Source organism: Alosa pseudoharengus, unplaced genomic scaffold, assembly GCF_046254945.1.
Source record: "Alosa pseudoharengus isolate Yale_2024_CS ecotype anadromous, Long Island Sound unplaced genomic scaffold, YU_APseudo_1.1 YU_APseudo_1.1_scf_20, whole genome shotgun sequence".
NCBI classification, from domain to species: Eukaryota; Metazoa; Chordata; class Actinopteri; order Clupeiformes; family Clupeidae; genus Alosa; species Alosa pseudoharengus.
The window spans coordinates 752,501-773,678 of record NW_027468664.1 but is presented as its reverse complement, the minus strand read 5'-3'; the positions used below and the strand labels follow the sequence as shown (position 1 = coordinate 773,678).

The 21,178-nt window shown below is 40.6% G+C and overlaps 2 protein-coding genes across 2 annotated transcripts in view; one reads left to right on the top strand and one right to left on the bottom strand.

The window, feature by feature from the left end:
- Positions 1-3,348: 3,348 nt before the first annotated feature.
- Positions 3,349-9,404, bottom strand: LOC143136526 (uncharacterized). Its single transcript, XM_076297245.1, has 4 exons — positions 8,746-9,404; positions 8,470-8,628; positions 5,244-5,339; positions 3,349-4,284 (listed from the first exon to the last, which is right to left on the bottom strand). Exons 1-4 carry the CDS (start codon positions 8,845-8,847, stop codon positions 3,913-3,915), a joined length of 729 nt encoding a protein of 242 aa, XP_076153360.1. The 5' UTR covers positions 8,848-9,404; the 3' UTR covers positions 3,349-3,912.
- Positions 9,405-19,635: 10,231 nt separating this feature from the next.
- LOC143136525 (uncharacterized) overlaps positions 19,636-21,178 on the top strand; it is an 11,988-nt gene continuing 10,445 nt past the window's right edge. Inside the window, exon 1 of the mRNA XM_076297244.1 lies at positions 19,636-19,999. Within this exon, the coding sequence (XP_076153359.1) occupies positions 19,913-19,999 (87 nt within the window). The 5' untranslated portion in view covers positions 19,636-19,912. The remainder of the gene's footprint in view (positions 20,000-21,178) is intronic.

Here is a 21,178-nt window from a genome sequence, read left to right as displayed (position 1 = left end):
CATGCACCACATACAACACCCAGAATATGACATTAAAATAGCCTGTAGAATAAACATCGTCGTGCACCTCTGTCAAGTGCACAGGTGTGAGCGTTCGTCTCGGGATAAACATTTGGACGTCATCCCCTTCAATTTATGGGCTATGGGTGCCTTGAAAGCAATGCATTTGGGTTGTATATCACAAACTTTTGCCCAAAGAAAAAGTTCCATTCTGTCTTTGGAGTGGTTAAGACTGTTTTTAGTGGCAGGCTAGCACATACCGTTGACTTGCGCTAGCCTAGCACCTGCGAACTCTGCAATTAGAAGGACTGGATGAAACGTGTTGAAAACGGTCTCCACTGATAAATTTCACACTTGCTTACTTGGAAATGAGGTCCTATGTCCAAAATCCTGAACCACCCCTTTAAATGAACTAGCTGAATAACACAGGTGACCACTTCTGCATAATTTCATTGAGTGCTGAAATGTACACACATTTCTGAACGGTGAAATGTAGCATATATGTTTTGTGGTTGTGAACTTATTGCAATATCACCATAACTATTACACCTGTGTGTGCATGGTTATAATTCTGAAGTACAAAATAGTTTAGGCTAAAGCACAAATATTTCCATAAAAATAAGCAAGTCTGACCTCCTGATTCATGCATTTAAAAGTTAAAATATACAAACATTTCTTAAATTCTTACAAAACACCCTTAGGACACACAGCATCAGATGAACGCAGGTTCAGGCCGAGGTCCTAGTAGTAGATCCCTTTGATACCAATGTTAATTTAACTCTGGGACCACTGATAGCACTGCGCTAACTCTGATAGCACTGTATATGATGCCAATTACGCTAACTCTGATAGCACTGTAACATAGGTGCCAACTCTCACGCATTGGCCGTGAGACACACGCATTTGATTAGTTTCACACACTCACACGCCACACCCCCGATTTCTCACGCTGAAGTATCAAACCGGTCGGTCAGATGCCTGAAAAATGAGTTTAGCCTATCTATAGATCTACCTGTTGAGCCACCGTTATGCTTTCAGAGACGGTGAGAGGGTTCAAGAGCACCCCCTGTCTGTGGAATTTTCTAAATTTTCTCTCATTTGCGATGCTACTTCAGAAGCCGTCCCAGGCGCATTCCCCCCGCATTTCCCCGGCTTCAGGTATGCTTTGAGTATTGAGTATTTTTCACGCTGAAGTGTCAACCTGGTAGGTCAAGTACCTGGCAGATGAGGTTCAACTAAACTTAACCTATACATATGATATCACATATCAGGTGAACGTGCGGAATTTAAGCTTTCCAATGATATTAGCGCCAAGTTGCTGTGATAAATGGTTCGCGAGAAAATTAACATTGAACCAACGTTGCTATTTAGGCTAATCATATTTGCATTTTGCACACAGTGCACACCCATTACTCTCGGTTTAATATTTCACTAACCCTTCACACAACACCCAATATCACAATAAACTGCAAACCGTACCGAATATGAGCATGTCTCTGTGCAATAAGTGGTTCCTGAGTAATCCGGTTTTGAAATTGCAACACATTTCTACATAGCCTCATTGGGGCGAAATTATAATGTATTCTAATGTAAACTATTTGTCAGTAGGCCTACATACATTTTTGTAAATTGCTCAGCCATAGATTATAGACTATCATGGTTCTTATATTGTCAGGTTCCAGCCAATCCCATTACAGATAAATGAATATATTTATATTGGCATGCTTATAGTGACACAATAACGAGACACAAATATTGATATAAAGCCTGACATAAGCCATATGCAAACATTCACATCATGCAGATATGGGTACATTCTGAAAAAGGATGTAGGCTATAGGCTATGGCCATTACAATGACCAATATATTATCTTAAATAAACTAGCTGAATAACACAGGTGACCACTTCTGCATAATTTCATGGAGTGCTGAAATGTACACACATTTTTGAACATTTCTGAACTGTGAAATGTAGCATATGTTTTTGTGGTTGTGAACTTATTGCAATATCACCTTAACTATTCCACCTGTGTGCGCATGGTTATAATTCTGAAGTGCAAAATAGCTTAGGCTACAGCACAAATATTTCCATAAAAATAAGCAAGTCTGACCTCTGAATTTATTTTGAAAGTGCACCTGATTGATGCATTTAAAAGTTAAAATATACAAACATTTCTTAAATTCTTACAAAACACCCATCCACTTTTTAAAATTGTTAGTTTGGACCCCCTCACTTTTGCTGTGCGAAATACCAGTGCTGTTTTCAGCATCTATTTAGTGCTTCATTGTCATTTTCATTGGATTCACGGTTTAGTTTGATATTTAATTTACTTTTGGACTGTTTGATTATATTGTTAAATGTTGGGACTGATCACTGAAATCTGGGGAGGTATTTGATGATCACACTGTAAACAAAAAATAGTTGAGGATATTGAAAATTTGCAGGCAACCGTCTGCATTCAGAATTTTATGATTTGCCAATGATGTTCCCATGATAATCTCAATAAACATTACAGTGTTATCATAGTTAAGTATTCTTATTTAAGTCAATTTTCAATTCCTCATTGTACCAACAGGGATTAATCTGTTTGCTGAACAGTCGGCATGTTTTGCCAACGATGTTCCCATGATAATCTCAACTATGATAACACTGTAATGTTTATTAAGAATTCTTAATTAAGTCAATTTTCAATTCCTCATTCTACCAACACGGATTAGTCTTTTTGCTGAACAGTGACATTCACAGTACTACAAAAAGGCAATTGCGGTAATTAAAATTTATCAGTCAAGTATACATTTCTTTTGTCATTGTTCTACACAATAACAAAATTTCAATAATGTACAACAAACTTCACACTTTGATTTTTTTTATTTCAACAAGTACTGTTGAACAAAATCACAAGTATTCATACAATTTAAGAGCATGCCCCCTGAGTTATACCTATTTTTTTGTCTTTTTAAGCAAGAGGTTAAATGGGGTTTAATGTCTAAATCAAAATATGGCCCTTCAGTAGTTTGGTTTCACAGGCCAAGCCGCAATAACAAGTGCAGTTGTATTGGGGTGTCATGTCATTCTGATCTACTTGCTCTGAAACACAAGCTGCATGTTTGACACGGCCCCTCTAATGGTAGATACTGATTGACCCTACACAGCCTAAATACACAATGGCTGATTCAGAACATGGGCCTGCACAACCTAAATACCATAAGGTTCAACATGTCTGGTAAGTAAACGGAGCTTGCAATAAAAAATTCCTTGAGGTCAAAATAAAACCCATAAAAAAATAAAAAAAAATAAAAAATTTTCTCTGAAACAGCCATACGCTAACAATGAGAACATTGGTCGGTATGCACTTCAAAATACAACCTTGTATTCACTCTAAGTGCAAATTTGGTAAAATGTCATCCATATTTTTCCCTCAGAAACATAGCCATACTCCAACACCGTGGGAACATGGGCCATCAAGGGGGTGCGTGTCTATGTTCCCACAGCCCATTGGTCCCACATCACTAAGACTTTTAACATTTTTAGGCCCACTGGTCCCACTGCATATTCCTGCTGCTCCATTTCCCACATTTCTAAGATTTTATTCAAATTTAGGCCATATGTTCCATGGCGGAGAGAAAGGCACATGCTCTCAGTTTACTCGGAAATGTGGCAGCATGGAATTGTGGGCTTATATTTGAATAATTTCTTAAAATGTGGGAAAATGGAGCAGCAAGAATAAGCTGTGGGACCATTGGGCTGTGAGAACATAGAGCTGACCCCCATCAAGGGATCTTGATGTTACCAACACGCATTTCAAAACACAGCCTCGTCTTCAGTCTTACAGTGCAAGTTTGTTAAAATGTCATCCACATTTGTTTCCTCAGAAACATAGCCATACTCCAACACCGTGAGAACATGGGCCATCATTGGAACTTGATGTAACCAACACGCATTTCAAAATACAGCCTCGTCGTCAGTCTTACAGTGCCACAAAGTTTGTTTTTCAGAGATCGTACACGCTGTGTGCATTTTGGACCAATCTCCATGAAGACATTTTGCAAAGTATCGAAGGTATACTTCAGAGCCTTTGGGTAGGAGATATTCAGGGCATAAAGGAAGCCAAAAAGGTATGCCAGAGCAGTTGGAGTATCTGGGATATCTTCCAAAACAACTCTCTCTTCGAGGATGATGGCAATGTTTTGCACTCGCGTAGATGTCCCTGGACCACAGTCTTCGAGAACATAAAGAATGCCCACAGCCACGCCCTGGAGAGCCACATCATCTGCATCGGTCTCCTGCAGAAAACAAAAGCACAAAAAAAGGATTTTTACACCTCACATTGACTTTGCAAATCTGCTCTGCCCCCATCTACTCATGACAAAACTCATGGGGCTGGGTCCCATTACATGACACTACACAACACTAGTATTATACACTGCTCCAAAAAATAAAGGGAACACCAAACCCAAAGCAATGCAACTCCCCGTTAATCATACCAGAAAGTAAGCACTCATTGTGAATTCATTTTGCCTGCAGTTTTGTAAATTTAACAACCAATGAGCAGTAATTGTAGGTAATAACCAAACTACGCCCCAGAAATAGTTTTTTTTTTCTGCAGGCATCCACAGACCATTCCAACCCCCACCCAAATACTTTCCGTCTGATTTTTGGTCACGTGTATTCACACCCCTGTAGCCTACCTACAATGTAGGTTAAATGAGGCAGAGTATCATCCACTGAGGTTGCTCAGCTATTGGTTCTCAAAGATGACACATCAATGTGTGGCAAGAAGATTTGTCGTGTCCACTATCAGTGTCCAGAGCATGGGGGGGGGATGCCAGGAGAAATGGCAGTACCACCACCACATACACACACACTCACTTATTCAGTCTGTGCCACTCTACACACTCTCCCTAATACCACTGCATGTTTTACGTTGAATTTCTATGCATTAACCCCCCCAGCTGATCAATGACACAGAGATGTTTGAACTGTTGCCCTCAGAGAGGTGCCACAGGTGAATCAACAAAGACACCCACCCCCTCTTCTATTCATTACCTCATCTTACACTAATACTCTATTTTTATTCTCTGTTGTATTCTATTACTCTGTCCTACATGTATGTCAGCATACTTTCAGTCTGAGTGTTCATGAGTATAGTGTACACAGTATGAAACATAAAAAAGGCACTGTAAGTCATTATATGATTTGTTGGAAAAAGCGTAGTTCCTGTTTGATGCTAATGACTACTTACAAGGCATTCTTTGAAAAGTTCCGTAGGGTCCTCACGGAGAAATACCGGAAGTCCTCGAAGAGCAGCATCTTTGCGGTGCCTGAGGATGTCAGAGGTCTATGCCAAAAAAGCAGGAAAAAACAGTTTAGTCATAATAATTCAAACACTTTCTAATACAGGGTATATGCAGGAATCATAGAGTTGAATTTACTACTTTTTACTACCTTTTTTACTACCTCCACAATATTGTTTACTACCAACACGACATCAAGCAGCAGCCCTTTTTTTTTGGGGGGGGGGGTATGCAAAGCACCACTTACTACTTGCTATAAGGTATAAATCATAAATATTAGGTAGACTAATAATTTCAAATTGTGATCATTAAGTATGGTCATTGTCAATGACAATGTTTTTTTGTAGTGTCTCAGTTTCAGTTGTCCTTACCTTAACCCTAGCCCTTGAGTTATCCTAACCAGCCCTTAGCCCTAATAAGGTGAATGATAACCTTGGCACAAATGACGCTAAAACACCAAACATGTGTGGTGAAAAATGAAGAACAAACACCACCGACTACCCCCCCCCCCAAAAAAAAAAACAACAACTCCAGTCTAAGGATAGGCCTATTTATATGGATATATAAAGCCATTATTATTGGTATGGTATTGTTGTTGCACATTTGACACTAAAGCAGTCCGTGAAAACATGCACATCAGTGGACTGCTTTACTAATGCAAAATTGAAAAATATGATTTCATTGCATTACTCAGCATGGATGCACGATGCTTGCATGATAAATGCTTCCCAAAACAACAGTTAGGTAGGTAGGTAAGGATGCCATTTTGGAGTGTAAATCAAGTTTAATCACAATTTGATACAATATAGATTCTTTAAGCCAATTATTTGATTCTTTTCAATACTTCAAAATGTGTAGCAATGCGATTCGATGCGTTACTGGGGTCTGTTGTCAATAGGAAATGATAGATTTTGGTTAGTTTTCATGGATTCAAATGCCAATATTATAGGCTAAATTATAGGCCAAATACTGAACATTGACTGTGGAATCAAGTAGGTTACAGAGCTTCTTTCCCCCCCCCCTAAACCCTCCTGTCACTAGCTAGATGCTTTCAATTTTAACATGGTTTTAAACTCATATGTTGCAGTTTTCTGTCACTGCAATAACACTATTTTGTAGGCCTGCTGTTCCTTTTATGAGAACAATTTAACTGATCAAGTTTTCATAGGCTATTGAATGTGTGAATGCCATAATCTTATTTCGCCAGATTAGCGTGGTTCTTCACGCAGTTGTCATCTAAATGCAGTGTTTTATAGGGTATTCAAAGAATGTCACGTTCATCACTCAGTTGTGGTGTAGGTCTGTCTTGAGTGATCGCTGTCCCTTTAAATGTCTGGTACTTTAAATAACGGGACTTTTAAACTGCATGGTGTTTTTGTTGATGGCCAGCGCCGTCTTTGATTCAGTTTTCTACCGTTTTTAATAAATGACACGCGCACTTAGGTGGTTAAAAGTAAGGAATTGTTTTCACTCGTTTTCTTGCAATTCCGTAACATTAGATACTAGGTCTAGGTTACGTTAAAAAATGTTGTCGGTTACTATGTCAGTGACTAGTTCGAACTTTGTTACTGATGGGCTAGGTGGAATTTTATTGCACGGTTCTGGATGATCACAGTCAGATGGCAGCGCTACCGTCAGTTGAACGAAAGCTTACACTAGTCAAGTCCACAGTTGTTAAAACTTCCAGCTGAAGTAGCCTAGTGTAAACCGAGAGTTGCCTCCTAACGGAGTGAGTGTAGCCTATATTTTCTTAGCTGCTATCAGAGTGATGGGCTAGCCTAGGCCTACATCTACCGCTCCTTTGCTACATGAACAAATATCAGATGAGTGACAGAAGCACCGGACACCGGACCCATATGATAAACGCTGCTCTGGTAGCCTGCAGCAGGGCCTAGAGACGTGAAAAACGTGAGAGTCGCCGAAAAGAATCCCTGCATCCCCTTTTACTACCTTTCAAGGGCCTTAATTTTGGTAGATTCTATTTACTACCTTTTACTACCGCGCGGACACCCTGTAATAGTAAAAATATTTTTACTCATTCATTTTTTTCCTACTCCCATATTAATTAAAAATGTCCCCCAGCAACTACACTGTTCCAGAAACATAAATGGGACACCAAAAACAAAGCAATAAAACTAAGTGAATCATGATCAAGTCAATCTATGATATCAGCCTGTCCAGTTGGGAAGCAACACAATGTGAATTTATTTTGCCTTCTGTTGTGCAAATATAACAGGCAATGGATAGAATTTAGAGGTAATAACCAAATAATGCCCCAAAAATAGTTATTCCTCTGTGGCATTCACAGATGATCTTTTTTGGTCATGTGCATCCTGACAGTTTCATATCCCTGATGGCATCATGAGGCAGTGGATCATCCACTGAATTTGCTCAGCTAATGGTACTCATCCAAGATGGCTCATTAATGTGTGCAGTACCCATCAGTAGTGTGCAGAGTATGGAGGAGATGCCAGGGGACGTGACCGCACACCAGGGGACGTTGAGGACAGACGGTTTACAACCTAGCAGCAAGATTGCGATCTTCTTCCTTGCAACATATGGCACAGGAAGAACATTGCCAGAGCCCTGCAAAACGAGCTTTGCAGGCCACTACCGTGAATGTTTCTGCTCTAAATGGTCCGAAACAGACTTCATGAAGAGGGCATGAGGTCCGGGGAGTAATTTGCTTATATCACAGGTAATGCTGCCAACAACATTTGTGAAGAGCATAGGGCGCCAATGGTGGATGTGACAATTTTGATGTTCAACAGCACACGATGTGCCATCTTGGATGAGCAGCACTACCTGAGCAAATTCAGTGAGTGATCGACACCGCCTCTCGGTAAAATCATCTGCCAGAAAGAAAGAAGCGGTCTGTGGCCACCACAACAGAATAACTGTGGGCTGTTTTTTTTGTTAGTACCTCTAATTTCTACCCATTGCCTGTTAAATTTGCACAAAGACCCTTTCACAACAATTGTTTCTTTCTAGCTGGACAGGCTGACATAGGTGTATGGCTGACCTGGGAGTTGCATTGCTTTGCTGTTCCTTTTATGTTTTTGAAGCAGTGCAACATATGTTCTTTGTTTTTAATATGATCAGTTTAAAATAAAAAAAAGCCTGGCCTGGTTTGAGCAGTCTTCCAAAAAGCTAAGAATTTCCACCACAACATACCTCATCATCAAGCTTCGCCATGACATCATCCATAGCCTTTCCAAAGGCTGCATTTCGGGCACGGTACAGACGAAGTAGTTTGGGAGTGTAATTGTCCACTGCAGCTCTAAAGGTCCTCAACAGCATCTTGTTTGTGATGCGAAAAAACTCAGCATCAATCTGTCAAATACCCAAAGCAACATACACAAAAAGGAACAGGTCAAACAATAGAAGGGTTCTCAGCATACGGAAATGTAACCAGATGTCTACAGCCGTATCAAATTTGTAAATTCTTACCTGCTCCTTGAAAAATAAAGCAGGCCATCTGTCTTGCACTTCTATCACCATCGGCTTGTCATCAACAATCTCCCTTCTCCTCAGGGAAAAGGTAATCTCCATCGTTTCTCTTACGAATTTCTCATCTATTTTGGCTGTCTTTGATGCATCCACCAAGAGCTTTCTTTGCTGTTCAAGTGAGGAATCATCCTGCTGATTTGGATGTTCAGGAAAATGGCTCAGGGTACGCTCAGGGTACGCTTTTATATCAAAGGCAGCATGGGCAATTTTGTCAAGAATGTCTGTCTTAATGTCTCTTGTAACATCAATGCTTTTCTTGGTCTTCTCATATGCCTCATTGCCTTTTCTTAACTTCTGCTCAACATCAAGAGACAGAGCAGGGATAGGGAATGGAGAGGGCCACTCTGACGCACTGCGCAAATTTCTTGTGGAGGTGGGTAAGGGGCTGGGTGAAGTTGCAGGTGAGGCTCCTTTGGAGGAGCTTAGACTTGCAGTGTCGAGTGACGAGATGGATCCAAGGGACTGCGATAGATCCAAGTGATCTTCATAAGCTGAATGCCCTTTCCACTTAATGTGTAGAACTGCACGTTGAGGTGGAAGTTCTGATATCTCTGACAAATTGCAACGGGCATTTTGGAATTCAGGGTCCTCAAATTGCAATTGGAATTGCCCCCTGAAGTTGTAGTTTTTCTTTAAGGAAATCCACAAGCGCATCCACGCCTTGCTTCATCAGCAGATAGTACAACTCTAAGCAACAGTACCTATGGAACAGGAAACATTCAGGTTAAGGAAAATACACTGCTCAAAAAAATAAGGGTCACACCAAAGCAACACAATGCAACTTCCAAGTCAATCATATGTCAGATAACAGCCTGTCCAGTAACAAAGCAACTCATTGTGAATCCATTTGCCTACTTTTGGTCATATTTAACAGGCAATAGACAGAAAGTACTGGCAATTACTAAAATACGCCCCAAAAAATTGTTGCCAGGTGGAGTCTCAGACCATCTGTTTGAGTATTTGGTCACATGTGCATTTAGGACAGTTTCACACCGCTTTACTAACCACGAGGCAGTGTCTGTCACCCATTGAATTTGCTCAGGTAGTGCAACTCATCTCAGATACTCATGGGGCTGGGATGAGATGCAGTCACTGAGCAAATTGACTGGGATGAGAGGAGTTGCAGTCACTGAGCAAATTGAGAGACACCACCTCATAATACCTTCAGGTGTCATAATGCACATATGACGAAAAACTCAGCCAGAAAGGAAAACAGTAAGCAAAATCAATTCACAATGCATATTGCTTCTTAACTGGACAGGCTGGTATCACAGAAGTATGATTGATTGAGAGTTGCATTTCATTGTTTAGGTGTTCCCTTTATTTTATGAAGCAGTGCAATACATTACACAATACAAACACATTTATAGAATTTGAATTTATGAGACAAGTTTGGGAATAACGCAAGACTCACCATGATCCGTCTAACAATGCGTCCTCAGCGTCACCCAGAGCTTTCCCCCAACAAGGTAAGCTGCCAAAGGATAGAAATGATTCAATTGATTGACATCAACAACCATGATTTCACCATAGACACTGTCCTCTACTTGAAAAGACCTATAATGCTCAAAGTACCAGGGAACGAGCTTCTTTGACAAGAATAATACTTTGCCACAATGGACAATGATGCTCAAAATTTTGAAAAACTCTGGTTGCCCATTGCAATGGCCAGCTGTGACAATCATACCTTGAGAATATTCTGTTCCAAACAGTTCGAGTTTACGAGTAATAGAAACCGTGTCAACATGTGGCAATTTTCTTAACACCGCAGATCTCTGTGCACTGTCCAAAGTTCCCACATGAACAGCTACAACTTTGTCGATGTACAAGTCAGACTTAAAGAGGCTTTCTCCAGCCAAATTGTATGCCATTAACTGCTGATGCTTTGCAGCCAAGGAAAGCAGTACATTCTTTGTGTTATGTACATCCCGAGCGACTGTTTTAAAGACGCTGTGCTTTGATTCGAACCTCATGGTCCATAGTTCCACTAATGGACCATAACAGCGTATGAGGTGTGGATAATGCTCAATTATGTGATGTTTTGGTTTTAAGACAAAATCAGGAAACGTGGCTTTAAGTAGTAAGCGATGATCTGATAACTTAAATGCCAGATAACTTAATGTTTCTTCTGTGAATTTGTCAGAAACAACTATTTGAACAATCTCCTTCAAGTCCATTAATATTTCCCATGATGGTTCACTCTCTGGGACGAGCCAACCAACCATGAGAGGAAGCAGCCGCAGCAGCGCCCAGTTTTCATGCCCATTCCCCCCAACAGACTTCTTTGAAAGGGCTGATTTAGCGATGACCTTAGGCTTGTTGACTTTATCTGTGTATTTATAGGGGAATGATCTGATGCTGTGGTTAAGTCGGTCCAAAGTGAAAAAGCCTTTAGAAATTAAGTCTGAAAGGCACAATGCTAATTCGAGCGGAACAATGCCTTCAAAAGTATCGTGCAAGACATCAGGGGGGAAACCTGTTACAGGATGAAAGTTAGACAAATGCTTACTCAAAACACACTCACGTTTAACACCATTTACGCTCTTAAGTGTTGCATTTCGCTTAAGCTCGTCCACAAACTCATTGTGCTGTTCAACAGTTCTCAAAACAAAATCCCCTGATTTAACAGTTGCTATTTCTCTATGACTCACTAAGCAAAAACGGCAGAACTTATCCACAATAAAGCTTTCCTGGAATCCCGCTAAACTATGTGCTCCGAGATTGTCTGCACAGACACAAAACAGCTTCACATTAACAGTCGTCTTCAAGTTCTCCACAAAGACCCCATGTTGACCAACCAGCTTAAGATCCTTTATAAGGGGCTCTAAAAAACTCTCATAACCAAACTTCCTGACATCAACACTCTTTCCTAAAGCTCCCAACTGAATGGATGTCAAACCTGCCCTGAACTTCACTGGTAAGTTTAGGATGACCCAGTACACTCCAACTACTTTGTGGATCTTGCGTGATGTTCCCAACGGGTTGCACAGTTCAAATTCATCAATATAAAGGGCTATACTGATTTCTGTCTCTTCACCAAGGGAAACATTGCGCTGCCTAAAGTACTGTCCATCCTGGAAAGTCCTGTAAACACCAGGCAAGTGCTCTTGACTCAGAACTAATGCACTTGAATAATCTGGGCGTCTCAGCAAGTTTTCAAGCACCAAAGTCAATGGTACATAAACAAACGTGTTTCTACTATCTTGAGTGTATCGATATTCCACTGCCTCAATCAAAGGAAAATGCTGTGCAAAATACAAGTTTCTTCTGTAGTCAGTAGATAGGCAGCCCTTTTCAGAAATTGTTGACAGTAATTGATTGGAAGCAAAAACAGAGTCAACTATCTCCTTAACTAGTGTGTTCTCTGATGAAAGGTTGTGTTTTGCCAGAACCTCTGAAACTGCCTGAAATGCGTTGGATTTGGAGCAAATCAATACATCACGTAGACCCTCAATTATTGTTTGAACTGCACTTCGTGAGACATGCAAGACAGTTTGCATAGACAGTAAAAGACTTGCAAGTTTGTTCTCAACTGTTGTACCATCAAAATGTTCTACTGCATGTTCCTCCAACACATGACTCGATTCTTGTTGAATTAAAGTTGAAGCAGCAGCATCAATACTTCCAGCTGCAGTTACAGCAAACGGCTGAATCACAGTTCTAAAGTCTTTTGTACTATACTGCTTATGTTTTCTGCTTTTATGTGAACTGAATGTTTTGTAAGCATTTGTTTTAAAGTCACAACCTAAAAAGGGACACTGAACGGTTTCCTGAATTTTAAGATGATTTCCTAGGTGTTTAAAAAAGTCCCTTTCAGAACATATTTCCTGAAAATCACAACATTCACATTTGAAGGTGAAATTAGACTGATCATGAACAAGTGCACCTTTGTGATGATGTCTTGAAAGGTGTGACTTTAAGGCTCCTCGAGTTTTAAACACACAAGGACAGTTGGAATGAACACAAGGCCAGTGGTGGGGTCTCCTGTGGTGAAGCTCCTGGTGTCTGACAAGATTGTCCTGGTCTGAGGAAAAACCGCAGTACTTGCAAAACATCGGAGATTTGGTGTTCCTATCTGAAACATGTAAACAGAAAGAAAGAAAGCAGTGAGCTCCAATAAGTGAATTTGCAAATTACAGCAGGACCTATGGCATGACCAATCACATTTGCCAATCCCACAATGGCAGGTGAACACACCAAAGCTAGCCAGGTGACATAGTACTTATAAAAGAGACACAGTGTAATTTATCCATTCTCTGAACACGACTATTACACTGGTACTGAAATCCAGGATTGTGACACCCAAAGGCATTTGTGAGACAAAGTCGGCAAACAGTCATACATTGTCAATTTGGGTGTGCTGAATTCAAATCTGCCATATGCCGAGCTCTATCTGGTCTGGTAAATTACATGGCTAGTGCCAGATAGACAGGCACCCGTGGCACAGGACTAATGCACTCAACTTGTGAACATTACATGACGCATGATCGATCATTGTGCACACTGAAATCAGAAATACCGCACTGGTTAAAGAAGAGGACCATAGCCTACTGTACCACAGATGCGCTGACAGTTTGTAAATGGGAGAAAGAAACAGTCAATATGGTCCGACCATCGCTCGAAAGTTAGCTAACGCGAATGCCATATGAGCTAGCCCAATAGCAAACACTGCGTCAAAACTAGCACCTAGTCAATCGAAATCTTAAATTAATAAAAACGCACACAGACATGTTAAATCATTTCTTGAGTAGGACACAATGAGGAATACATGCTTAAAGCCTGTTAAACACGTACCTTTTCAAAATTTGGCCATCCTGCAAGTCAAGTGGAGAAAACTTCATCCGGGAGAGAAGCACGTTGCCCAGTCCTTGCGAATGCTGAGAGGAAAAGAAACCCCGTGTGTTGGCCAGCAAGCGCATGCGCTGAATAAACACCTGTGGCAATTAAGTATTTTCAATTCGGAATATTCACTATTGTATATTCACACATCACTGAGATGCAACCTATCAGTTTGATGTGGATTTTTCTGTTCGTTAATAATAATTCCTATTTCCTGTCCATTCAATTGTGAACATGTAATTACTTGAACAAAGCGTAATTCAATTTTTTACAGTGCACTATTACGTTCCATATAGTTGAAAGAGTGTCGAGATTTCAAACAAACCATCCGCTTTCATGCGTTCATTGAACGTCTGCGGTGCTAAATGGAAACCTTATTGCGTAGCCAAGTAGCCTATTGAGTTATTTTTAAATTATGCACGATTTACTTCTTATTAATTTCGTAGGCTGGCTTTATTTTGTTATATAGAAGTATCTAAATAACCTGTTAAAATGTACCAGAATTCAGGAAATTGCATCTAGTCCAAAACAAATGTTCTGGGGGAGGACCCCCATACCCCCCCTCTGAAATGTCCCACCCACTTTCACAATGCCTCCAACGCCCATGGTCCTAGTAGTAGTAGGCTAGATCCCTTTGATACCAATGTTCATTTAACTCTGGGACCCTGGTCGGCACGGGCAGGGGCCCAAGGTGTCAGGGGGCCCTGAAGCCCAAGACTTTGCATGGAATCATTGCCTCAATATCAACAAATCAGGATGTAGGCTATGAATCTGATTGAATTTAGTATTGGCCATCCCCAAAATGCTAGCCTGACGAGCCAGACCAAATTACCTCTGCACGCAATAGGACAGCACTGAGTCCCATGCGTTTTCCCACCAGCGGAGCTAGTTGGCTAGTTCAAACTTTTGCCATCTCAAAACAAGCTTAACTCGTGTCACACTGTTGGCCAACAGCAATATCCATCTTCTTTGTTTTCAAGTAGCAGGGAATTCAAGCCAAACCGTTGCAACTCTGCCATCAATCATTATGCCCCCCTAACGACTCTATAGACGATTTGATTGGCCTGATAGAAATTTAATTTTTCGAGCTCACAAGCCAACAGAGAGTTGCTAGACTAGCCCTGGAAGCAAATGTAATTTGCTGCCGTTAGGGTGTGTCTAGATTTCTAAGCTACCAAAATGCACCAGAATACAGGAAATCACATCAAACAAATGAAAAAAAATCTGGGGGAGGACCCCCAAACCTAACCTGACTCTTGCCAGATGAATTTCGTTCCGCTTAGCTCCGCCTAGCTTCACTCACATCCATTTGGGACCTCTTCCATTGAGAGTGATTTCTGCACCCGATTTTATGGTACAGCCAATCAGGACGCAGGGCGGGAGTTTCATAGATGTGACATAGTGTAGAAGCGACTGTGAGACTGTTATCAGCGTCACGGGTTGGCTTCGATGTGAGTGGTTGAAGTAGCACGTCAATAGATGACGGACAAGTGGCTTATTCAATCATATGCAAGCATTTTTTGATTAGGCCCAGCCTTCTGAAGAAACACTCCATTGGTCCCAGATGGATGAGTGGAGCTAGGCGGAACAAAATTCATCTGGCGAGAGTCAGGTTACCCCAAACCCCCCTTCCACATATGCGACAATTAGTGGGGAGCCCTTAATACATGTGGGCCCAGTACGTTTTTTTACTGTACGGTATAATGCTGAATGACCCAAACAAAAATTTCCGCAGCAAAATTTTGGTTGGCCCAATGTATATGATGCTAATTATGCTAACTCTGATAGCACTGCGCTAACTCTGATGGCACTATATATGATGCCAATTACGCTAACTCTGATAGCACTGTATATAATGTCAATTACGCTAACTCTGATAGCACTATATATGATGTAAATTACGCTAACTCTGATAGCACTGTGCTAACTGTGATAGCACTGTATATGATGCCAATTACGCTAACTCTGATAGCACTGTATATAATGCCAATTACGCTAACTCTGATAGCACTGTATACGATGTAAATTACGCTAACTCTAATAGCACTGTACATGATGCCATTTACGCTAACTCTGATAGCACTGCGCTAACTCTGATAGCACTGTATATAATGCTAATTGCGCTAAATCTGATAGTACTGCGCTAACTCTGATAGCACTGTATTGGCATCAATTACGCTAACTCTGATAGCACTGTACTGTATATGATGCCTATTACGCTAACTCTGATAGCACTATATTGCCATCAATTATGCTAACTCTGATAGCACCGTATATGATGTCAATTATGCTAACTCTGATAGCACTGTATATGATGCTAGTTACAATAACTCTGATAGCACTGCGCTAACTCTGATAGCACTGTATATAATGTCAATTACGCTAAATCTGATAGCACTGCGCTAACTCTGATAGCACTGTATTGGCATCAATTACGCTAACTCTGATAGCACTGTACTGTATATGATGCCTATTACGCTAACTCTGATAGCACTGTATTGGCATCAATTATGCTAACTCTGATAGCACCGTATATGATGTCAATTACGCTAACTCTGATAGCACTGTACGGTATCTGATGCCAATTACGCTAACTCTGATAGCACTGTATATGATGCTAATTACGCTAACTTTGATAGCACTGCGCTAACTCTGATAGCACTGTATATGATGTCAATTACGCTAACTCTGATAGCACTGTACGGTATATGATGCCAATTACGCTAACTCTGATAGCACTGTATATGATGTGAATTATGCTAACTCTGATAGCACTATATATGATGCCAATTACGCTAACTCTAATAGCACTGTACGGTTCAATTCACGGCTTCCACTGTTGTGCCATTGGCCTTTCATTTAATTGACATGTGTAAGTCGCTATGGGTAAAGTTGTCTTCTGAGTGAATGAATGTAACTGAATAATTAATTTATAAATGCGTTGCAAGCCATAAAGTCCTCAATTATAGGGGACATGTTTATCTGGAAAAGATGACGTTACAGAGCTATTTTAGGGGGCATGTTTATCTGGAAAAGATGACATTACTGCTGTTATAGGGGACATGTTTATCTGGAAAATATGACATTTGCTTTACCATTGAACCTTTAAAACTCTTGACTGACTGTTGAACTGCTTAAATAAGTAACCATTAAGAAAATGTAAAACCTAATAGAGTTTTTGCCCATTGCTTGAACACTAGACACATGCTTAGACCAAAGTAACAAAACTTGAAGCTTTTGTTACTATAGATAGATAGATAGATAGATAGATAGATACTTTATTGATCCCCAAGGAGAAATTCAAGATTTCTATATCTTATAACACAGTGTAACCACACCTTAAACAAAAGCGCTGCTTTGCACTTTAGTTCCAATTCTGCAACACACTTCTCTGCTCTAAGTGCATGTTGTGTGTTATGTCTGTATGCTACTGAGACCTTGCATTTCCCCTTGGGGATCAATAAAGTATCTATCTATCTATTGTAGTATGTATCTACAGTATCTATCTATATATTGTAGTATGTATCTACAGTATTTTTGTTTTACTTTTTTGTTACTGCATTTACTGTCCTGCACTATAAAGTATAGTACTGTGATGCATTTACTGTCCTGCACTATAAAGTATAGTACTGTGATGCATTTACTGTCCTGCACTATAAAGTATAGTACTTTTACTGTCCTGCACTATAAAGTATAGTACTGTGATGTACAGTATTGAGTTGAGGGCATTTGTAACCTTTTTAGTACTTTGATCTTTGGTTGTTGTGTGCTTGCGTGTAAAGTTTTGGCACAATGAGCCGAGTTTTGCTAAAAGTGTTCAAGCACTGGGCAAAAACTGTAAAACTTGACTCATAATGTGGAATCAAGTCAATATAATATGTGTTTGTGTGTCTGTTTGTCTTTGTGTGTGTGTGTGTGTCTGTTTGTCTTTGTGTGTGTGTGTGTGTGTGTGTGTGTTATCTTTGTGGGTGTGTGTTTGTGTGTCTGTTTGTCTTTGTGTGTGTGTGTGTGTTGTCTTTGTGTGTGTCTGTGTGTCTGTGTGTGTGTGTGTATCTGTGCTTGTGTCTATTACAGTTTTTTACAATTGTTTACACACGTTTTCAAAACTCTGTGTCTATTTTTCAAAACTCCACACACAAAACCCACAATTGCTCACACAAAATGCAAAATGCCTCAAATCTCCAGCAAAATGACACACAACATTCAAAATGTCAAAAACACATCTTTAAAGCAAACATTCGCCTCACATTACAAACACTTTTGTCATAAAATGACATTTTGGATACATCATGTACACACTGTTGCGCAAAACCTAAAGCTCTTCTGTCTTAGGCTTTCTATATGTATTTCCATACAAGAGTGAAAGTTACGGTATCAACAAAGAGAAGTTGAAATACACATTAAAAATGCAAGCAATATTGAAACCAAAAATAGTGATTTTTCCCAAATAATTTGCTGTTGCGAATACAGTATTTTACAGCAAACAAGAAAAAAAGCAAAGAAGAATACAGTGACCAGCAGATATACATGGAGTTTTGAAAACACTGATTTTGTTTTTTTCCAAAGACAAGTGTGTGTGTGTGTGTGTGTGTGTGTGGGGGGGGGGGGGGGGGGGGGTTGGGGGGTTGTGTACAGTGTATTCATAGGCCTATAGACCCTTTCAACTGCAGAAACAAACAATTCTACAGTAAGCGTTCCTAAGGCATTTCTGGAGGCACAGAAAAATGTATTGAGCTAATGGTACTGTAACATGGGGACAAACAAAAATATAGTAAAAGACAAATTTTACATACATACTGTAAAGTCAACTTTTTGTAGAACATTACTGTAAGCTAAAGTCCGATTACTGTAATTTTCAAAGTATCTGCATTGGTTCTGAATATTTCAACCGGAAATCCTCTAGGAGCAGATTGAAAGGGTCCATACCTATATAGAGAGTATATCTATTCATAGACCTATACTAAGGCAATGATTGGATGGTGTTCAGTAAAGTAAAGAGTGTTTGCACATGTGAAGAGAAAGAGTGAAGCACTGGTGATTTAGTGTGGCATTTTGATGGGTTGTGTTTGAAGAACGAAATCAAGTTACTTCCTGTTAGATTTTTGTGTGTTAGGTAGAAAATTGTGTGTGGTGTTTTGCAAAATGTGTTTTAGTCAATTGAAAACTGAGACAAACACTGAGAATTAGTGTATGGTTTTGCAGATTTGGTGTCGGGTTATGATGTTTGGAGGACAAAATTGTGTGACAAGCAAAGATTTAGTGTGTAAGCTGTTGAAAAAAACTGTATTGTACACACATTGTGATGCCATTAGAATGTTTTCATACCCAACATGACTGGGCAGGAAAGGCCTCTCCCATTGCATGACAACTCTGCTGCTGCTCACGTGTGTGTGTGTGTGTTTGGTGTGAGTGTGTGTGTGAGTGTGTGTGTGTGTGTGAGAGAGTGTGTGTATGTGTGTGTGTGTGTGTGTTTGGTGTGAGTGTGTGTATGTATGAGTGTGTGTGTGTGTGTGTATGTGTGTGTGTATGTGTGAGTATGTGTATGTGTGTGTGTGTGTGCGTGCGTGTGTGTGTGTTTGGTGTGTATGTGTGTGTGTGTATGTGTGTGTTTGGTGTTTGTGTGTGTGTGTTTGGTGTGTGTGTGTGTGTTTGGTGTGTGTGTGTGCATTTGTGCTGTCAGGTACATTCCAGAGCCGGCTGGTCTCTACATGCTTGTGTGTGTGTGTGTGTATGTGTGTGTGTGTGTGTTTCAGTGTTTCAGCATTCTGTTGATTGTGGAGAAAATACCTCCAATCTATTTACCTGATGAGAAGGGCTGTGTCCTGATTCACTTGATCACACACACACACACACACACACACACGCATACGCCTATTCTCTTTTCTCTTCATCACACACACACACTGTCACACACACACACACACACACACACACACTATCTAGTCAACCTGTTTTTCACTCTGTGTCAATAATCTCGCAGTCGCGGTGACACGTGGAATTTTTCATTAACCTCTGGCAGTGTGTGTGTGTGTGTGTGTATGTGTGTGTGTGTGTGTGTGTGTGTGTGTGTGTGTGTGTGTGTGTGTGTGTGTGAGTGTGTGTGTGTGTGTGTTGGTTGAGCTCCTGGTGTGTCGACTGTCTCTCTCATTCCTCCTCCATCGGTCTCCAGGGAAGTCTGTCTGCTCTCTCGGTGTACAGTGTGTGTGACACGTACCAGCGTGCACGTGTCTGTGTGTGTGTGTGTGTGTGTGTGTGTGTGTGTGTGTCCATGGCCTGTGGAGCAGCCTACACGGTGGTCATTCTCCCTCTGCAGAATAGCCGACACAGCTTGGAGGGACTCCACTTCTACCTCTGGGTAGGTGTGTGTGTGTGTGTGTGACAGAGAGAGAGAGAGAAAGAGAGGGAGTAACTGTATATGAACTTGCATGTGAGTGTGTGTTTGTGTGTATGTGTGTGTGTGTGTTTGTGTGTGTGTGTGTCACTTTCTTGTATATGAACTTGTATGTGAGTGTATCTATGTGTGTGTGTGTGTGTGTGTGTGGTGTTTGTGTGTTTGTGTGTGTGTGGTGTTTGTGTGTATGTGTGTGTGTGTGTAAGAAAGAGCAAGATTGTAGGTGGGCGTGTGTGTGTAAGCCCTGTGTGTGTGTACGTCCATGGCCGGAGTGGGGTGTGTGTGTGTGTGTACGCCCTGTGTGTGTGTACGTCCAGGGCCTGAGATGGGCCACCTTTCAGCCCGGGAGTTTCAGGCCCAAGACCAGACCGCTTTTTTTCATGGTGGTGGAAATTGGATAAATTAAGCAACAGTTCAGTTCTTACTATTCTGTAGTTTTTATTAGCACCATGGTTCAACAAATGTGTAAAAGTTATAATAATTTACTTAAACTGAGAAGTTAACAAAAAAATAATCCACTATTCCACAAGGATAGGTTGATAAGTTAACAAAAACAGAAAGAAATTCCACTCTTCCACAAAGAAGCATATTGAACTAATGTTTACATGTTTTTCAGCGTGGGTAGGCTATCATGTTGGTGCTTGGTGATGTAGGCTACTTCTTTACACTCACTTCTGAGCAAACAAGGCATATAGGTTGATCATAGATTACTAGTAGATTACTGCTGTCATACTGATCTTCCTTTAATTAAATCATCTTAATTCATATTGTTTTACTCTTCTATCCTCTCTTGTCCCTCATGGCCTCCTCATGGCCTCCTCATGGCCTCCTCATCGCTCAAAGTCTATGAATTGCAATGTTGGATGATGCAAAAAGGCTAATATTTTAATTAATTTAATAAGTTGCTTGCGAATAGGTTGACAACACTAATGTCCAATATTACCCAATAATTACGCTGCTAATCATTGCTATCTCTCATACCAGTTGCCAGTGTGTCTTGAATCTGGAAGCTTGGCACATTAGGCAACATCCTCCTTCAATGCCTTCCTTTCTTTTTTAGCTGGCCTTTCCATCCATCCTCCCTGACACTTTTAGCTATAAGTGGCCCTCTCCTGGTGAAAAGCCAACACTGCATCTATATGA

Bases quoted from the DNA above. Each gene is read 5' to 3' on its own strand.
- LOC143136526 (XM_076297245.1), bottom strand. From the start codon at position 8,847: ATGGAGATTACCTTTTCCCTGAGGAGAAGGGAGATTGTTGATGACAAG. The intron at 5,340-8,469 runs GTATGTTGTGGT...TTTTTGGCATAG, and splicing joins TGGCGAAGCTTGATGATGAG to ACCTCTGACATCCTCAGGCA. The intron at 4,285-5,243 runs GTAAGTAGTCAT...TGTTTTCTGCAG, and splicing joins AACTTTTCAAAGAATGCCTT to GAGACCGATGCAGATGATGT.